The 21,182-nt window shown below is 35.2% G+C and overlaps 1 protein-coding gene across 6 annotated transcripts in view; it reads right to left on the minus strand.

Moving 5' to 3' along the window:
* GALNT13 (polypeptide N-acetylgalactosaminyltransferase 13) overlaps window positions 1–21,182 on the minus strand; it is a 540,250-nt gene that overhangs the window by 138,868 nt on the left and 380,200 nt on the right. For all 6 annotated transcript variants that reach the window (XM_008258589.4, XM_070070869.1, XM_070070868.1 and 3 more), the window contains one exon: window positions 1,848–2,028. In XM_008258589.4, the coding sequence (XP_008256811.1) occupies window positions 1,848–2,028 (181 nt within the window). The remainder of the gene's footprint in view (window positions 1–1,847; window positions 2,029–21,182) is intronic.

Here is a 21,182-nt window from a genome sequence, read left to right on the forward strand (position 1 = left end):
ATTTTATAAGAACAATAACATTTCAAATGATATTTATTATAATATTAAAACTACAATTTTCAAGAAATACAAACAGTCCCTGCAGAGCAACATGAAATCATGAGTTCCAGATAGCAGGTATTTTTTTTCACCCTTTAATCTTTAAAGCATGTGATTTCACTATAGTTTGAGAATTGGTTCTCTCACTTAGTTCCCTTTTTCATTCAGGGGAAAATTATACAGAAGACTAATGGTGGGGGGAAGCTCAGAAAACACACCTGCTACATATGTGGTACGATACAGCATCCTGAGCAATTTAATCTAAAGGCAATTAAAGACCTTAAAAACTACTGATCTCTTCCTTGATGTTTTGATAACTAAGCTCAAATCAAAGGAAGAAAGACTGAAGTCAACAGACCTGGACGAACTTTGCCACACACCACTGTTTTCTATTTCAGTCCCATGGAAAATGGAAGAGAATCCATTGTTTCTTTTGTGGATCCAAAAGACTTTGTCCTCGTCCATTTTGTGTTATCAAAGTTCACTGAATCCCCCTAAAAATCATGTACAAATACCCTGACATCCCCCATTCTCCTCCTCCTCTGTAGAAAAAGGAATATATTCATTACTAAATTTGCTGGCTACTGGGTAGTCAAACTCCTGTGATTTTTTTTTCCTTTTGCACACTAATAAATATGATTGCCTTTTCTCATATTTAATCCATTCATTTCCAGTTCATTCCATTGAACTTACAGAGGACAAAGAGGACATTTCCCTTCAATTCCATACTAACATCACTTTTCACAAATAATATTCAAAATGCATCAAGAACTATAACATATGGATATAGTTATTGTCAATGACTCATATTCCTGAATGTAAGTTGGATGTAATCACACGTAACATACTTCTTTCCTCCATTACTCGCTTATTCATATTTGAGCTTATATATTTCTGTAAGTAATGATTTGAATTCAAAAGACATTATCAAACGAAAATGAAAAGGTTTTATAAATGTCACTGCTTTGCTGCGAATTTTACATGCTCTAGCTGAACTCAACTCTGTGAACATCTGGACTGGATTTCTACTCTGCTGAGAAATGTATCTACTTGTGAAATAGTATTCCCAGCAATAGCTCTTTGACAGAGAAGAAGCTTGAAAATGTGTGAAAAAGCCCTTCTAATGACAGATTCCATAAATAATGCCCTCATTTTTCTTCCCTGTACAATAATGCTGTGACTTGAAAAAAGTTCACTGTGATCTTTCTCTTTGTATTTGTCCATAAAAGAGCAATTTTAATTATCTAAAATTAGTACCTTCACAAATCAGAGCATGCCAACCAGAATCTGGTTTTTTGGAAGGTAATAGGAAAAAAGGATGTAGGCATGAATTTTTGTTGTTATTCTTTGGGTAATGCAATATTGGCACTAATGACTATAAGGCCTAAATGAAAACTATCCAAATTATAACACTTAAAATTATGTTATCAATAAAGTACAATAATTGCTAAATTAATTTTTACTTTTGTCTCCTATTCTGGAATTTAAAATCTTGAAGGTAACATTTTTTTCATCCTGTATTCTTATTTTTCCCCTTGTTTTAGTTTTTGGAAACATGTAATATGACACTTGGGGAAAATCTAAAGAATTATAAAGAAAATGGAACATTTAGGCATTTTAGAAATAGTATTTCTAATTTTAGATAAAAATTTACTATGTGGTACAACATCCTCATACTGGATTTTCTATTATACTCTGGTATATATACAATATTCAATTCAAAAATAGTAATAACCAAACACATATTTAAAATACTGAATTTTGAATTTTTTCCTACACAAAGGAAGAACAGCATCAGGCTTGTGTACCTGGAGATATGATATAGAAGAAATCTTTAAATTCATCCATCCAGACTTCTGCCAGTCTCCTATTGTTCTTGTTGATGACATGGCCTGTGCCACCAGGAAAAGTATATGGAGTTGCCTTCCGAAAAACATGTCCAACATGGGAGCAAGTTACAATCTCCAGTGAGCCTCCACATTGCCAAATCTAGGGAAAAGAATAATCATTGTAGAACAACCATTGGGAAGAATACAGTAATACTGTATGAGAAGCGACTAAAACTTAGGCCAAATCCTGGCAACTCAATCTTAATAAAAACATTTGTTTACTAACTCCCTCACATTTTCAGCATGAAATCTATAAACCTTATTGTAATTGTATACATCTTGACATTTTTTCCTTCCTATTAAAGTGTAGCTAGTGGATCTTCTTCCTGCTAAAGACTACCTGATACTTATATGTCAGCATTGGTCACATCTTTTACATCTTTCTTAAGGATGTCAGTAATGTGGTCACCCTGAAACATCAATCATTTCCCTTATTATTAGATTATGTCTATCTTTACAGAATGTATTCTGAAATCTTTGATCTTTCAAATAGCTAAGAAATAAATAAATGCAAATTATATTACACACATAAAAATTCATTACATGATCCATGTCTCATATGTGTTTCTCTTCACCATAAAATTAACATAAACATATTTTCTGAAACATATTGTTTCCTTTTCTCAGTTTTCATTCATTTTGAAACCTAGTTTGAAATTCTTTTTATTTCTGCAGCTCCTTCAATATTAATAAGGTGAGGGGCTGGCGCCGTGGCTCACTTAATCCTCCGCCTGCCGCACTGGCATCCCTTATGGGTGCCAGGTTCTAGTCCCAGTGGCTCCTCTTCCAGTCCAGCTCTCTGCTGTGGCCCGGGAGTGCGGTGGAGGATGGCCCAAGTGCTTGGGCCCCTGCACCCGCATGGGAGACCAGGATGAAGCAGCTGGCTCCTGGCTTTGGATTGGCGCAGCGCCGGCTATAGCCGCCATTTGGGGAGTGAACCAACAGAAGGAAGACCTTTCTCTCTGTCTCTCTCACTGTCTATAACTCTACCTGTCAAATTAAAAAAAAAAAAAAAACAATTAAAAATACTAATAAGGTGAAAAATCACAGTTTCGCCTTGGTACATTCTTTAGTAGTAGACTCCTTTGGTGGATTCTTCTTCTTTTCCTCTTACTATACTGTTATCCATTTTCTCTCCAAATTTCTATCTAAATTTTACTTTTCATCTCTGTTTATACAATAGCTATATGGTCTCATATTCCTATTACTTCACAGATGATCTCCATGATGACAACTTCAACATTTTCCTTCCTAGCCAAGACCTCTCCTCTGGGATCCAGAACTGTGTATCCAAACACCTCCTTGACATCTAATCTTGCATATCTCAGAGACATCCAAATAGACATGTTCAGAACAGAAGTGTCAATTCATTCCTTCCTGTCAAAAAGATTTATTTTCTTCCAGTATTTTTATTACCAATAAAATACTACAAATACTGCCATCACTATCCCAGGTGGTGAAGACAAAAATAAATCAATAAATAATGAAAGGAAGAAAGGAAAGAAGAAAGAAGAAGGTAAGAAGGAAACAAAACAAAATTGGATGTCATCTTGATTTTATTATTTCATCATCCATACACATCTGCTATAAATCCTAAGAATGCTATCTGTAAAATAATCCGCAATCCATTTTAGTCTACTCAAACTACTATAACAAAATACCACAGACGAGGTGTCTTAAATGACAGAAATCTATTTCTCACAATTCTGGAGCCCAGGAAGTCCAACATCAAGGTGCCAGTGGCCTGTAGACCTCCCCTGTCTTAGTATGTCCTTACAGGGCAGTCAGAAGAAAGGAACTCTTACGTCTTTCTCTTACAAGGACCTCAGTGCTATGAAATGAGGACCTAAGTCTTTTGACATTATGGGCTATTAAAGCCTCAAAATATGAAAACAGACGGGGGCATATGATTCAATCCACAGCATCATCTCTCTGTTTGTTTTGCTACCATCCTTGTCCTGGTTATCAACATCTCTTGTCCATCATTACAATAGACAGTTCTCCTGTTGTTTTCATTGTTGTTCTAGTATAATTTTTATGTATAAAGAAATCAAAATCATATTTTTAATTGTATCATTTTACTTTTCTGCTTGTCATTGTACTGTGAATATAAGTAAAATCCTTTACAGGGCTTCTAAGATCCTATGGGAGTTACTACATTTCTCAGTAAAGCCTGGTGATGCTGACCCTATGCCATTCCCTAGAATCACACAATCACATACTTCTCCACACACCAAAGGCTCAACACTATCCTTCCCTGCACCTTAATTACAGTTCTCTCCACCTTCACCTTGTCTGCCTCTTTGTCCTTCTACTCATCTCAGTTAAACATCAGCTCATCCAAGAGGTCTACCCTAATTACCATGTTTAAAGTAGCCCCAGTTGTGTTTTTTCCTAATAGCATTTCTTTAGTTACTCCATTGCTTATCTTTATTTTTATTTATTTGAATATCTATGTTTTTCTTATCCCATTTTGACATAGGGCACTGGGGATGCCTGGTCATGTTCCAATCTCCAGAGCATTGCTCAATACTATGAACATAATGGATGTCACCATCAGTTGGTTGAATGGACAAAATAACAATTAAAAATTAAATACCAAGGTTAACATTATAAAAGGCATCTGTGGCAGAATGATGAGATTAAACAGATATATTTTGGAGTGACTTAAATTACATTTAAGTTGGAAATATTTTTAATATCAGTCTAGGCAAAGTAATATAACTAAATGATATGCCACTGCTGTTCCACATGCCTTGGGAATTGAGGAAGTTCTTTGGAGGTCTCAGAACAAAAAAAAAAAAAAAAGAAGAAGAAAATAATATTAGATATGGTGATGATTCATGGAAAACAAGGTCGTTAGCAATAGAATCTGTTATAACAGGTTACTATTTATTCAATTGTACACTAACTTCACTATTTCTTAAGAACATGATTAAATAAAAGTATGCAGTAATTCATACTATGAACAAGCTTCTCCAAAAGATGTCCCAAATTCAGAATAAGAAACATGTTTTGTATGTGAGAGGCAATTTAAGGTCTTTATTGTAAGAAATGTAGTGTTAGGGCTAGAGGCTCCCCCTTCCTGTCCATGGTTTATTCATAAATAAATAGTTTCATTCCTCTTTCATTCATGCAAAATAAGGGAGCTCAGTGAATGAGGAGAGACTGGCATTCCAATCTCAAATGATACTGGCTAATAGCAAATCAGCAGTCTACCTTGATGTTGCACTGGAAGAGAGAAGACTGATCAGTGTTCTTGGGAAACCTCAAATAGTGAGGTAGAGGTGGGGAACAGTGCATTAGTGGTTGAAAAAACAATTCTAATAAAATGGGGATCACTTCCACTGTAGAGATTTCCAAAGGTGGCATTGTGGTTTACTATATAACTTGTTCCACAAAAGTTGAAATTTCTAGCGATACAGTGACCCTGGGAGGTGGTCTTTAGAGGCAAATGGATAAGACATCATTGGTTTTTGGGTTTTCCATGTATATGGAAAACAGAAAATACAGAATGAACTGTGAGAATAGCAAAACAGCAAATCAAAAAGGAAATTCATCATTGAGAGTGACAGTGAGGATCTTAGAAGCAGATAGACTAAATTCTCCCTAGACAAAAGACCCCTGGATAATAAAATTGACAGGAGGTAAAGCTCATCATTGTTTTAAAAAACAATGAAAGTGTGCATGTTAGGTAATTGTGTGGATTGAGCTGACCAGTAGCAGGGAGAATCATACTAATACAATAACATGCAGCCTTCATAAAACATATAAAATAAGACCTGCCATTCCTACATGCTTCTTATTTGATTTTAAAAACTAGCAGAAGCTATCCCCAAATCCCTGTCTCTCCCCACTCTTAGCTCCTCAATCAGCAGAGGTCTGTGTAGAGAAGAAAAAGCAAAAGCAATTAATGTATATGAAATGAAATTCTAAAATTGGGCATTAGCACTTTCAATAATTGGAAGAGACCAGAAAGCTGCACAATCTCTTCTATGACGTTACGATTGGAAAAGAATGTTATTCAGAGCATGAAAGAAATGATTGCTTGATCAGTCATATGGGTCAATAGGAAGTTAGGTTGGTCCCTGTGGAAAATGAAGGGGCGTCCCTCTAAGAGAGTACAAAATGGTTGCCTTCCCCAAATGTGATCCACAGCAAGGTCAAAATGCCTATTCCACTCCTTGGGAGCTTCCAGTTTCATCTTGAATTAGCAAGGGAGTGGTGATTTTACCCTTCTAATGGATTTTAGCCTTATAAGAAACAAGCTACACAAGAAAGATAAGATTCCAAACCTGGACTCCTGATGGGTTTTGTCCCCATCTTGTAAGTGATTGTTAGCTGATTCTCAGGTTTTTCCTCCAAAACTGTGCTTAAAAGCTCCATTACTACCAACCCCTTGGGTCTCTGTCTCTTGTAGCCCCACTCCTGGCCACTTGGGAAAGAGGTTTCTGACTTAAATAAATCCAGCTTTTCTCTCTGCCTTTTTTTGTATGGAAATTATTCTTTTGCATGAGACAAAGAACCTAGGTCATCTCTTCTAGGCCACTGCTTCACCAGTAACAATTGGAGGGTGGGAAAAACCAATTTTAAGTCCATATTCTTCACAATTCACACTATATAATATGCCCTTTTGAATACAAATCAGCCAATGAAAACTGTTTTTAAGGGCTCCCCACTTGCTGTTTACAAATATGGATGAGCACCATGATTGTACGAAACTCTCAGGGCTCTTTATTTCTACTCTGTCATTTCCATTGCTGGTGGGATTATGTGTTCTTTGCCAATGTCAAGACTCAAAACATGATAACTTAAAATATGGTACCTTAGCAACTGAGAAAACTACAGAAGCCCAATCACTTTTTCTCTGATCTACTTTTCCTGAAGGAATGTCATAGACTGTCATGCCCATATTTTGCTTGACTCTTGAAATAACATGAGTACTTCTTCCACAAGCCATCTGTGCCACAGAATGTTTGCATAAGCACATTTCATTTTCGAGGTAAAACCTCTCCCCAACCTTTACATGAAAGATTGCAATGCATAAAATTAGGTATTTTAGGCTTATATATAATTATAATAACACTGGGAAACTAAATATAACAATGAAACATTTAACTTACCAAATATTGATGAAATAGTTTTCATGTAGCTGATGTTATGGGTATTGTGAAGGGATTAAAACAAACATTTTCCAGAAAACTATATGTTTAAATGTTAAAGGAAAAAGAACTCAAATTGGATGGGACCCCCAATGACTATCTTGATATTTTCAATATTTTCCTTTAGTTTATATTTACTAAATATTTGGTAGAAAAACAAAAGGAAAAAAGGAGATATTACATCAAATAGCACAGAAATATAAAGAATAATTAGGAATTACTACAAATATCCATGAGCCAACAATTGGAAAATCCAGAAGAAACGGATAGCTTTCTAGACACATATAATCTTCCAAAACTGAGTCATGAAGACACAGAAAAAACTAAAAACTAAATAGGCCAATAACCAATATAGAGATCATATCAGTAATAAGGACCCTCCCAAGAAAGAAAAGCCCAGGACCAAATGCTATTACTGCTGAATTCTACCAAGCTTTTAAAGAAGAACTAATTCCAATTCCTCTTAAACTATTCAAAGAATTGAAAGGGAGGGAATCCTCCCAAACCCCTAGGAGGGTAGCATGTATTAATTCTAAAACCAGAAAAAGATACAACAGAGAAAGAAAACTATAGGCCAATACCCCTGATAAACAAACATGCAAAAATCCTCAACAAAATACTAGAGAATTGAATCCAGCAACATGTCAGAAAGATCATTCACCCAGACAAAGTGGGATTTATCCTGGGTATGCAGGGATGGTTCAACATCCACAAATCAATAAATGTGATATATCACATTAACAAACTGAAGAACAAAAACCTGGGCTTATCTAAATAGTACAGAGAAAGCATTTGATAAAATACAACATTCTTTCATGATAAGAGCTTTAAGCAAATTGGGAATAGAAGGAATATTCCACCACACAATCAAGACAATTTATGACAAACCTACTTTCAACATGTTATTGAATGGAGAAAAGTTGGAAGCATTTCCACTAAGATCCAGAACCAGACAAGGATGTCCACTCTCACCATTGCTGTTACATGTAGTCCTAGAATATTTAGCCAGAGTCATTAGACAAGGAAAAGGAATCAAAGCGATACAAATAGGAAAGGAGAAGTCAGATGATCCTATATTTAGGGAAACCAAAATACTCCAAGAGACTACTGGAACTCATAAGAGAGTTTGGTGAAGTTGCAGGACATAAAATCCACACACATAATCAATAGCTTTTGTATACACAAACAATGCCATGGCTGAGAAAGAGCTTGTCTTTTTTGACAGGCAGAGATACAGAGAGAGAAGGAGATAGAGACAAAGTGATCTTCCATCCTTTGGTTCACTCCCAAAATGGTTGCAATGACTGGTTCAAGCACAGGCCAAAGTCAGGAGCCAGAAGTTTCTTTTAGGTCTCCCATGGGAGTTTAGGAGCCCCAGTACTTATACTATCTTCCGCTGCTTTCCCAGGTGCATTAGGAGGGAGCTTGATTGTTAGGGAACCGCTGAGACTCAAACTAGTACCCATAAATGATGCCAACATTGCAGGAGGACACTTAATCATCTATGCCACAGCACCGGCCCTGAGAAATAACTTGTAAGCTCAGTTCCATTCAAAATAGCTACAAGAATAAATTTAACCAAGGATGTGAAATATTTCTACAATGAAAATTATAAAATATTAAAGAAAGAAATAGAAGATGGCACAAAAAATAGAAAAAATCTTCCATGTACTTGGATTGGAAAAATTAAAATCAAAATGTTCATAATATCCAGAGCAATTTACAGATTCAATGTGATCCCAATCAAAATACCAATGACATTCTTCTCAAATCTGAAAAAAAAAACAATGCTAAAATTCATATGGAAATGCAAAAGACCCCTAAAAACTATAGCAATATTAAACAATGAAAACCAAGCCAGATGGAATCACGACACCAGATTTTAAGATGTACTATAGGGCAGTTACAATATAAACAGCCTGACACTGGTACAAAAATAGACATGTAGAACATGGAACAGCATAGAAAGCCCAGAAGTAAATCCATGCATCTACAACCAATTAATCTTTGACAAAGGAACTAAAATTAACCCCTGGAGAAAGGGCAGTCTCTTCAATGATTGGTGCTGGGAAAATTGGATATACAAATGCAGAAGTATGAAACAAGATCCTTACCTCAGACTTTATATATAAATCAACTGAAAATGGATCAAGGATCCAAATGTATGACCTGCTATCATCAAATTACTAGAACACAACTGGGAAACTCTGGAAGACATTAACATAGAAAAAGACTTCTTGGGAAATACCTCAGAAGCACAGTTCATAAAAGCAAAAATAGACAATTGGGATTATATCAACTTAAGAAGTTTCTGCATTGCAAAGGAAATAGTCAACAAGGAGAAAAGCAAATGACAGAATGGAAGAAAATATTTGCGAACTATGCAACTGATTGTTAATCCATGATCTATAAAGGACCCAAGAAACTCAACAACAACAAAACAATCAATTTAATTATGGAAAAATAATATGAACAGGCATTTTTCAAAAGAGGAAATTTAAATGGATAACAGACACATGAGGAAATGCTCAGGATCACTAGCCATCAGGGTTATGGAAATAAAAGCCACAATTAAGTATCACCTCACCCCCGTTAGAATGGCTATCACCCAAAAATCAAAAAAAAAAATGTTAGTGAGGATATGGGTAAAAAAGTACCCTAATTCATTGTTTGTGGTATTATAAACTAGTATAACCATTATGGAAGGTAGTATGGAGATTTGTCAGAAATCTGAAAAGAGATATACCAAACGACATAGTCATCCCCAATCCTGGGAATTTACCCAAATGAAATGAAATCAACACATGAAAGAGTTGTGTGTGCTACCATGTTTATCACAACTCATTTCACAACAGTTAAGATATGGAATCAACTCAGATATCCATCAACTGATGACTGCTTAGAGAAAACATGGTTTAAATCTACTACAGAATATTATTGAGCCATAAGCAAGAATGAAATCCTATGTTTGCTACAAAATCAATGCAATTATGCTTAGTGAAATAAGCAAGTACCAAAAAAGACAAATATCATGTTTTTAGTCTTTGTTTATACTTCTGCAGTCTTCCTACTATTTATTTGTTTTATATCATGGTTATTGGTGAATTAAGCCAGTGATTATAGAGTGGATTGAAAGTATGTCTTTAAAAATTCAAGAAAAAGGAGAAGGGGAGGAAGAAGGGGGGGTTGAGGGAGGGAAAGGAGTATGGATTTCTTCTTAGAATTGTACTTGTGAAATATATCCAATCTGCTCTCTGTATATTAAAAAATGTTAAAAATTGGAAAAAAGAAAATAGAAAATGAAGAAGGAACTGATAACAGTTATTGGGGCTGATATTGTGGCAAAGTGAGGTAAGCCACTGCCTGCAATGTGAACATCTTATATCAGAGTACAGCTCAAGACCCAGCTGTTCTGCTTCCAATCCAGCTGCCCCCTAATATATCTGGGAAAGCAGTGGAAGATGGCCTAAGTCCTTGGGCCCTTGCACTCACACGGGAGACCCAGATGATGTTTCAGGCTCTTTGTTTCGGCCTGGTCCAGCCTTGGCTGTTGCAGCCATTTAGGGAATGAAACAATGGGTGGAAGATCTTATTTCTGTCTCTTCCTCTTTCTCTCTCTCTCTCTCTCTCTAACTCTACCTTTTAAATAATTAAATATTTATTTTAAAAAAGACATAGTTACTAATAATTTGACTTATGAAATAAGTATGTAGAACTTTTCCACTGGCTGAGTCAAAATCAATGTACATTTGTGCAAATTATTTAAGTCTTCAAGGTCAAAATTTTCAAAATGGAAATGGGAGATAATAATAACTATTTCCAAGACCCTAATGAGACTTCACATTTTAAGTACCATGCCTTGCACATGATATGGAATGAAGCGAAATGAAAATGCATACTGTTGCTTTTATTGCCATTTTTTACCATCTGTACTTTATTAGCTTTTTGTTATCCTTTAAATATGTTATTTAAACCATGAATTTTGACTTTCTTTAAAACTATGAATCAAATTTTCATTTTCATAATTTTTAAAAAAATTATATCTGACATAAATGCCATACATATTTATACAGTACTATGTGATGTTTTGATAACTGTATAGACCATTTAATATCCAAACTATATATGTAATATCCAAACATATTAGATTATGTAATATTCAAACTATTATTTCTTCATAGCCAAAAACATTCAAAATGTGTAGGTGTTTCTATACATTGTGAAAAGTTCAAAAGAATAACCAATTATCTTCCACTTAAAATACTGCATTATGTTCTCTGAAATTATTTTTAGACTAGATGAAATTCAGCATAAACTTTATTCAGCATGAATTGAATAAAACATGATGGTTCATCCATGAATAGGTGATATCCAAATTTTATCATGGGGCAAAGCTGATTGCTATTTTCTAAGTTTCCAACAAATTAATAATTTTACATTATATCCCTGCCAAGTCAATTTGACCATGGATAAAATAGAAACTGTCTTTTTATCCACAGAAAATTTAACTAGTTACTTGTTTTCATTCCCAGATATTTTTATGAGTCTTTTGATGATGAAGAAGGCTGTTAATCAAATTGTAAAAATGCCCAATGCTTGTTTGATTCATCTACTTGATTTTCTTTTCCCAGCTAGGGGACAATTAACTTACACACACCACCCTTTTCATGTTTTTTTTGGCACCTACATCAGTGACATTTTAATTAAGGTTCATAAACTTCATAAGCTCCAACTTTGCAGTCTCAGTTTTCGTGTTACTATTGTTTCTAATTTTATAGTTGTTGCACCAAATTCATGCAGCTGTTTGGTTTTAATACTAATTCTTTATCTCCCCTTACAACCCAGGCAATTACTATCTTGGGCAAAAAGTCATTGTTTAATATAACCTTAATAATAAAAAATGAGCAACAATAGCATACAATGGTGGTGAGATGGCATCCTGGTTATGAGTGTAAGTTCTAGATGCTGAGATTATAGTTCGCAGTGCCCTTTACCAGCTGGCTGCCCTCAGGTAATCATCCTTCTATGTCTCAGTTTTCAGGTAACAAAATGAGACTAGTAGGTCCTACTGGAGAGAGTCATGAGAAAAAAGTCAATCAGTATATGTTAAGGTGCTTAGCTTCTATTGGGAGAATGGATTGGAATGGAGTAAACAGAAGAGATTTATTAAGGCGTTATGGTAATAACCCAGGACAGAGCTTACAATGACCTGGCCCAGGGTGATGGCAAAGAAATAGCACAAAATATAATAACTTCACACCATTTGATGAATGAAAAATTCATGTATGTGCTTCTCCTACCTATTATGTCTTTGCTGTTAGGTCTAGTTCACATGTTATCTCCAGTAAACAGTTCTTGAGTATGCTATCATTCATTAATCTCAAGTTTAACTAATTTATAGTCCTTTCTATCTACCTTTATACTTCCCCAATTAGCTCTTGGTTCTATAGTTTGTCATGTTGCTAAATATTAATTAGAGGTGTATGGATGTGGTGATATGAAGACATTATAAAACTTGTGATGAGGCAGTAAATGTTTTTCCCTTCAAATATAAATTTCTCTTTGATAGAAAGGTCACAAACATGATAAAAATAAGGAAACCAAAAGAGCTATGTTTTCCAAGAGAATTTTCAATACATCATAGCATCTAAAGGGTAATATGAATATTTTTATTGTCAAATTGGCATTAAATATAGGTAATTCTGAGTTAAATCCATGGCATGTGAAAACCCTACTAATTTACTTCTATGATGCTGTTATCAAGTATTTCTCTTAGGACGTACATACCATCTGAACTTAGAAATGAACTTGTGAGTTGTCTTTTTATATAACTACTCACTTTCTAAATAATTCACACTGATCTTGAAATAGGCTTCCTTAAATGAAATATCCCAGTTTATCTATGGGCACTGCCAGAAGCATAAAAAGTGACTACTGGGTACAAAGGAAAGAATAGGATAGGGTGTAGGAAAGAGGAAGGGAGAAAAGAAAATAGAGCAAAACAGTGGAAAGGTGTTTGTATTGAATGCAGAGTTGAAGTAGAGTAACTGTTTTGAAATGGAAATGAGACACCATATGAATGGTTCAATGGGTGTCAGAGGTATGGTGAAGTACTCATGGTCACAGATAGTGTTTAATCTTGTCTCCAATTCATGTCAAACATCAGCAACTATTGCCAGCAGTTCAACTCCACGGTAGACACACCCTCAGTAAACACCTGCCAGCATTTTACAACGTGCCTTCCACTATGACTTTATGTTTCTCAACATTTTCTGCCGTGAAGCATTCTGATCATTAGGATAAACACACACTATGGCCACTGTGTTTACTGGTTTCAGGAGAACTGTCAAATCTCATTGTTCTACATCCTATTCGAGGTGCTGATATTTCAGAAAGCCCCAATTCTCCATCAGATCAACAGGGCAACAACATACTCCTGACTGTGTTAAGGAAGATCTTCCATCTTCTGCTTAACCAAAATAAAGGAATGCAGCAGGCAAGCATCAAGCAGTCCACTGGCTATTGAAAATCCTATGTAATATAAAGTGGTTCTGCCTAAGAAAACTGGTATTTAGCTTTTCATATTTACAAAAAAATGCTTTTTTATGAATATTTTCTTCCAAGGAGATAATTTATGAAAAAAGGGATATGTGCTATAATGACACTTTTTCATCTTTCAATAATCAATTATGTTAAAGTTAACACATACTTGTGGTTTCAAATTTTTTTTTCCCATTATATTTAAGGAGAATGCTAAGAAAGACAAAAACAGAATTATTGGAAGTTGTATTTCCACTGTTCAAATAACTCTGAATAAATCTCAACTGTGAAAAGATTTTATGCAGATGTGACTTTAAAAACCAAATGCAGTGCCTATGATTTGTTAAATGATATTTGGGTCAGATATTCTACATTTTACATTGGTGTCCTCCCATCTCTGATTATCTGACCGCCTGTCAGATATCGGTAACATCTGCTGCTTCTAGCTACTGTGCAGTTTGTGACAGCTGCATGATTCTGCCCTAGAATTCATGCCAGAATAGTCCCCTTTGAATATCAGTAGACCACCTGGGTACCCAGCTGCAGTGTGTAACATCTTCCACCATTCTACAGATGCCAAAAATATAGATAATGAATTTGGAAGGAAAAGAAGCTAATATCTCAGAGAAAGATATCCTTAAGTCACTCAGTTTTTCCATCTTTAAAAGTTCACTTCTCCTGATTGTAGTTTTAGTATTCTAGGTTAAATGGAATTTCCTGTATAACTTCTAAAATGGTCAGGTACTTCCAAGTGTAAAGCTTCATGATCTAATTGAGGACAAGGAGTGAACCCTCCCTTCTCCAGCATTTTCTCTCAGGAATTGGCTGGCTTTCATTTAGCAAATATATACTAGACATTGACTTTGTGTCAAGCACCACCTTGCTGGGCCTGGGTGCTCAGAGAAAGAATAACACCACAAGGCTTTTTGTCTTCCAGGAACTCATGGATTAGACTAACTGTGAATGTTAAAAGTTGCCAGTAAATATCCCTGGTGGGCATATATAAAATTGTAGTGCCTTCAATGGAGAACTAAGGTTCCCTTTTAGAATCTCATCGTATAGGTACCACTTCTGCAGTAAAGTACATACTAACATTAATATGAAACACATTAAAATATCCATATTGATGTCACCCCAAGTGATTATTAAAATATACATAAACTCACTGTGAAGGAAAGTAATAGTCTACTTCTGTCAATTTTTGAATTTTGAAGAACTAATTTGGCAGTAGTCAACATAGGTTAATTACACTTTAAAAAATGATGTAGGGAAATAATCATGAAATAGCAACATATATCATACTACCTTGCTCAGTTATCATTTACAAGCATAGACAGTAGAATGCAAAGTTTATTTCTACAGATATAATGCTTAAGTCACAGTAAAGATAATTTCCTGTCTCTCTTTCATTTGAATTGCAACATGATATTCTTGTCACATTTAAAAATTGTTCCATGAAGAACATAAAGACTAGTTCAAAAGTTTGCTAAGCTGTGATAATCCAAAATTTCTCCTCTTATCAATATCATTTCTGTCTTATTCTCTGTAGATAATTTTTTTTTTTTTTTTTTTTTTGACAGGCAGAGTGGACAGTGAGAGAGAGAGAGAGATAGAGAGAAAGGTCTTCCTTTTTGCCGTTGGTTCACCCTCCAATGGCCGCCACGGCCAGTGCATTGCGCTGATCCGAAGCCAGGAGCCAGGTTCTTCTCCTGGTCTCCCATGAGGAGGCCGGGTCCAAGGACTTGGGCCATCCTCCCATGCACTCCTGGGCCATAGCAGAGAGCTGGACTGGAAGAGGAGCAACTGGGACAGAATCCGCCGCCCCGACCGGGACTAGAACCTGGTGTGCTGGCACCGCAGGCGGAGGATTAGCCTAGTGAGCCACAGCGCTGGCCTGTAGATAATCTTTTGCCTTTAACTTTTCTGAAGCTCCAGAAGAACTGACCTGGCTTTTGACTCATTTTACCTTGGAAAGTCTCAAGTAGCCTTAGTTACTTTATTTTATTTTAGCAAAGAGAGTCATCTTTTCCAAAGTTATCCCTACCTTTGGCCTCCTGAATGCAGAACAGATGAGTACACAAAATACTTGGGAGCCAGAATATGTGGGTTTGATGTTCAAACCAGCAAGTTCCAGCCACATGGCAACTTCTTGAAGATTCAAAACTTTTGGCTATATAATACATGATAAAAACACCAAATATTCCTAGTATCCTGTTAAATACATGATGGGTATTTTAAGTTAAAAAGTATTAACATATGTACTTAATTACCTATCTACTCCTCTAACCCCTGCAGATATTTATTTGATCAATAAACCTTTCTCATATAACTCCATTTTTTAAGATTTACTATCAGTTGTAATTTTATTTTGAGCCCTGTGATAAAATAAAAGCAAATACAAAATAATTACTCTGATCATATTTGTTCCTTAAGGTAATAGGTTTTCTTCCCTACTTTCTGGCAAATTTCTTTAATTACCCTTCTCCATCCCCAACATATCTTCACACTCCAATTATCATAACATCTTAGACTCCGGTATATTGAATCTATCATCTGAAACCACCCTTGAAGCTTTTTATGCGGGTTCATTATTCTTATTTCTTCACTTCTCCACAGCATTTGACACTGTTGACAATAGTTATAACTTTCTAAGTTTGTGTGACATTGTATTTGTTCTTCCATGACAGCTTTGACTTAGTATTCACTTTCTCTTCCTTCTCCCACTCTTAAATGTAAGTGCTACCTAAGGACATACCTTGCTCTTCTGCTCTCAGTATTTTCTTTCCTGGCAAACACATCCATTCTCATGCACTCACTTAGTTATGAATTCCAGAAAGCTAACTCTCAAATCTGTCATCTTCCTTATACTTTACCTCAACTCTGCAACATATTTCCAATTTCTTCAAGTACATTTTTAACTTTTCATGGCCACTGAGAGCCAAGAGTTTCCATTCCATTCCCAAAGATGAACAGAACACTTGCAATTTTTGGGGTGTTCCTTTGCAAGGCCAGAAAGGTAATCAAGGGACACTAGTCTTTCTACAGCTGTACCTAGTACTCAAGTATATCATTACAGGTATAATGTGAGACATTTTACTCTTTGACATGTTATTATAGAATCATGATTTAGGAATTCCATAAGTTAATGATGGTTTCTCAAACTAAAATAGCTTTGGTTGGCCAATTAAAAATATAGAATATAAAGTTAGTTGATCAACTAAATTACGGAATTTAAAATATAAACAAAGAATTTGGTTAACCAATTAAGATAGTGAAAAAAAAGGAAGGTCAAATATTGCATATTTCTGGGCTGTGAAGTAATTAAATAAGCAGAGAATATAGTAAACCTTGGTAACTGCAGAGTATGCAGAAAGATATTTCAAAAATGTGATGGTACATCATGGTGTCCATAAAGAAGTGCTAATATTTCTACACAAATTATTTCACTTTAATTTCAGTATTGCAGTATTAACTAATGGTTATTCTGATCATTAATAAAATGTTTTCAGAATTTTTAATCCATAAAGTTTTGGATTCTGTTGATGTAATGCAAACCATTAAGTTGGAAATAATTTTTAAGGGTAACTTAAAAAAATCTATTGAAAATCTAAAACTAGATTTTCAAAGATAATTACTCTGTTTTATTGTTACCTAGCATTCAATTTCAAGTAATTTGATAAAAGTCTTCCTTCAACATTATCTCATGCCTTAATAGAGTCACTCCTTGTATCCAGAATCTGATATCACTGAAATAATTCAACCTTACTTAAATAAATCTCATAATTGGTTTCTTTTTTTAACTACATTTCTGGTTGACTAGAATAACAGCAAAGCTATTGGTAGTCATGTACTGAAGACAGATATCACTGATATGACAGTATAATCACAGCTTAAGATGTTGCACATTTATTGCAGTAGTTACCATAGATATTTATATTTGGCTCTTTAATAAAATGTATATGGATTTGATTTTCAATGCATTAATTTTGGCTAGGAAGGTACAGTAGTTTTCCTAAATGAATGTACTTATATAGAACCAATACTTTAGAATTTTGTCTTAGAAATTCTTAAGGGATAAAATATAGGACTACAGTAAATAATTGAATGTCTTGAATTTTAACGAAATATCCCATTACTTCTGGTACTTAAATTCTATTTCTATAAAACACATATGCTTTAGTGATGTTTTAGTGATACTTCAGGTAATTTTTAGACAGAAAACGAAAGGTGGGGAATCAGATAAACTTTTTCTAATTTTATCACTTGAAAGGCATATGGACAGAGCAAGAGAGAGGGGGAGGGAGAGGGAGAGGGAGGGAGGGAGGGAAAGAGAAACTTCCATCCATTGGTTCATTCCCCACATGAGGACAGCAGCCACTGCTGGGTGAAGCTGATCCAGAAACTGCATGACGGTCTCCCAGGTGGATAGTGGAAGCCCAAGAATGTGGGTCACCATCTGTTGCCTGCCATCATCTGCTTCACATTAACAGAGGGGGAGCTTAATTCCAGGCACTCTGATACCAAATGCAGGCATCCCACAGGGGGACTTAATCCATTCTAATACAACACCCACCCAAAGTGTACAGCGCCCCTCCAGTTACCAGGTATTCTAATCCAAAGTTAGACTAGTTTAATGTATAAGTAGTAATGCAGATTGTAAATTGAGAGTTTTTCAGATTTATGCTCCCTACTTTTATACCACTAACTACAAGACTAGATCCTAGAATCCTTAATTTATATATTCTTTCCTGACTATCCTGGACAATAGCAACATTTTCCTCCTTGGAACATAACATACTACACATCTGCACCCTAAAGTGATACACAGAACTTACTACACTGTCATGTGCTATTTGTTACATTACATACCCTCATAATGATTGAAATCAAGAGTCACACTTTGTATATATGCCATCCACAGTGCCCAGTGCAGGTTTAGGAACGTAACTATATCAATGGGTAGGTTAAATGAAGGTAATTTGTATCTGGCTACTACTTCAGGAGTGACTAGAAGTAAATATTACAAAATGCATTCAAGATAAAAAAAAACAAATTTATATGAGAATCTCCTTACATCTTTATTTAATCCATGTTGGAATCTGTTATGATAATATGTATAAGAGGAGTTCATAAAATACTATTCCAATATAAGGCCTTAGCAAAACATAAGCCCATAGAGAAAATTGCCTGGCCATGTTGTGTTCATGTTTATATCTTTTGTACCTAGGACAGGTCTTGGCAAATAGTAGATATTCATTAAGCACTGAATAATTCAATAAACTAAAATATTGAGAGAGAATGAATTATTTGACCTCATGCCCACAAATTTTTAGGATATTTGTACTCCTATAGACTCAGAATGGAAAATTCATTTAATAGCTTCCTGAGATCTTTTTCTTTTACTGTATGCTTTATTCAGAACACTCTACCTGCAAGTCCTTGCATAGCTGGATTCTTTCTGTTATTTTGATCTGTGCTCAAACATCTCTTGAGAGGTTTATCTGACTACTGTAGATAATGGAGTTCTCTACCTCTTACCCTCCACCTCTGCCACTCACAACACTTTAGTTTTATTTTATTGTCTAGTCAGGAATTAACAAACTAATTTTCCTGATAACTCATTCATTACCTATTATCTCTAGTATAAGTTCCATGAGATTGTGTCTATCTTCTACATGTATATGTTCAAACACTGGCAAATATTTTTAAATTAATGAGTAAATTCATTGAATTAAATTTATTTGCAAATTTCATTTGAATTTAATGGCAGGTTTACCTCATTAATTAACTCATTACCTCATTCATTACCTCATTAATTAACTATATCTATTATATATATTTTTAAAATATTAAAGCTATAAATATTTTTGAAACTTATTTTTCCTTTTCATATAAAATAGTTAATTTTAAAAATAAATAGTTCAAAGTCAATTCACATCAGCACAGATTTTAATACAAAGAAACTTAATTATTTCACTATCATAATATGTCAGGGGCACTTCAAAAGTAAACCACAAGGATAACTGCCTTAATTCTCAACACTACTTATTACTTTTTAAAGTTTAATTATTTTTATTTATTAAAAAGGAATACAGACAGACAGAGAGAGGCAGAGACAGAGACAGATTTTCCATCCACTGATTCATTCCATCAATGTTGGCAACAGTTGTGGTCAGGCCAGGCCAGGTGACTGGAGGCAGGAATTCCATCTGGGTCTTTCATGGGGGTGGCGAGACCCAAGGGCTTGAAATACCAAGCCCTTGTGTGTGTATCAGCAAGAAGAGCAGGTGGAATTGATCAAGGCATCCTGATATGGCATATGGGTGTCCTAAGTAACAGATTAAGAAGTTGTGTCAAGCCAGCCCCTATTTATTACTTATTATAACTATTTACTTATATTTAATATTAAATAAACTTAATGGTATGTCATAGTAAAATTCTGTCATAATAGAATTTGTAAGGAACTGGCAGTGTAGTACAGTGTTTAAACTTCTGCATACAATGCTGGCAGCCCATATCCGAGTGTTGGTTCAAGTGCCAGCAGCTCTGCTTCTGCTCTAGCTCACTGTGAATGTACCTGGGAAGGCAGTGGATGACTGTAACCCATGTGGAAGATCAGGAGGTAGTTCAGGACTCCTGGCTTCAGCATGACCCAGTCACAGTCCTTGTCTCATTTTGGGAATGAACCAGTAGATGGATCTGTCTTTCTATCCCTTGTCCCTGTCACTCTGTCTTTTATTTAAAGAGAGAGTATGTAGAAATTTTCTGTGAGATATTTCTGAGCACAAATAACATTTTTCATAAGGCTCTTTATATTGTCAAATTCTAACAAATAAACTGAAGTTCTTCACATCTGGCAAGAAGATTATGAAGACTTTTAAGGGTAATTGATTAGGTATGTGCTATCTGTATAGAAGCAGAAAAAGAGAGCCACAGAATTCGATTTTGTTTCCAAAAAGTGACATTTTATATATTTGTTTCTAATAAGATTTTTGGTTTTGTAATGTATTGAAGCACATTGACTAGCAGGGTAGAGAGTCCAGCGCTGTGGCATAATGGGTAAAGCCACTGTCTGTAATGCTTGCATCCCAAATGGGCACCATTTCATATCCAGGCTGCTCCACTTCCAATACATCTCCCTGCAGCCTGGCTGGGGAAGGCAGCAGCAGATGGTCCAAATGCTTGGGTCCTACCACCCATGTGGGAGACACAGATGATGATGCTGGTTTCAGCCTGGCCCAGCCCCAGTCTTTGTGGCCATCTGGGGAGTGAATCAGCAGATGGAAGATCTTTCCATCTCTCCCTCATTCTCTGTAACTCTTTCAACAAATAAACAAATCATTTTTTTTTTAAATGCAAGGTATAAGTGGCATATTGCTATACATTGGGATATTCTATATAGCATGTTGTTTAAACATATTCACATGTGTTGGTGAATGTTATTTTCAACAATGTTGAAAAGAGTTCAGAATTTAATAGTTTATTTCCCTTTCATATACTTTTATTCCCTTTTAATGGTGTCATCCAAGAAGACAAAACAAAACTTTCCCTG

This window comes from Oryctolagus cuniculus, chromosome 3 (genome assembly GCF_964237555.1).
Source record: "Oryctolagus cuniculus chromosome 3, mOryCun1.1, whole genome shotgun sequence".
Classification (NCBI taxonomy): Eukaryota; Metazoa; Chordata; class Mammalia; order Lagomorpha; family Leporidae; genus Oryctolagus; species Oryctolagus cuniculus.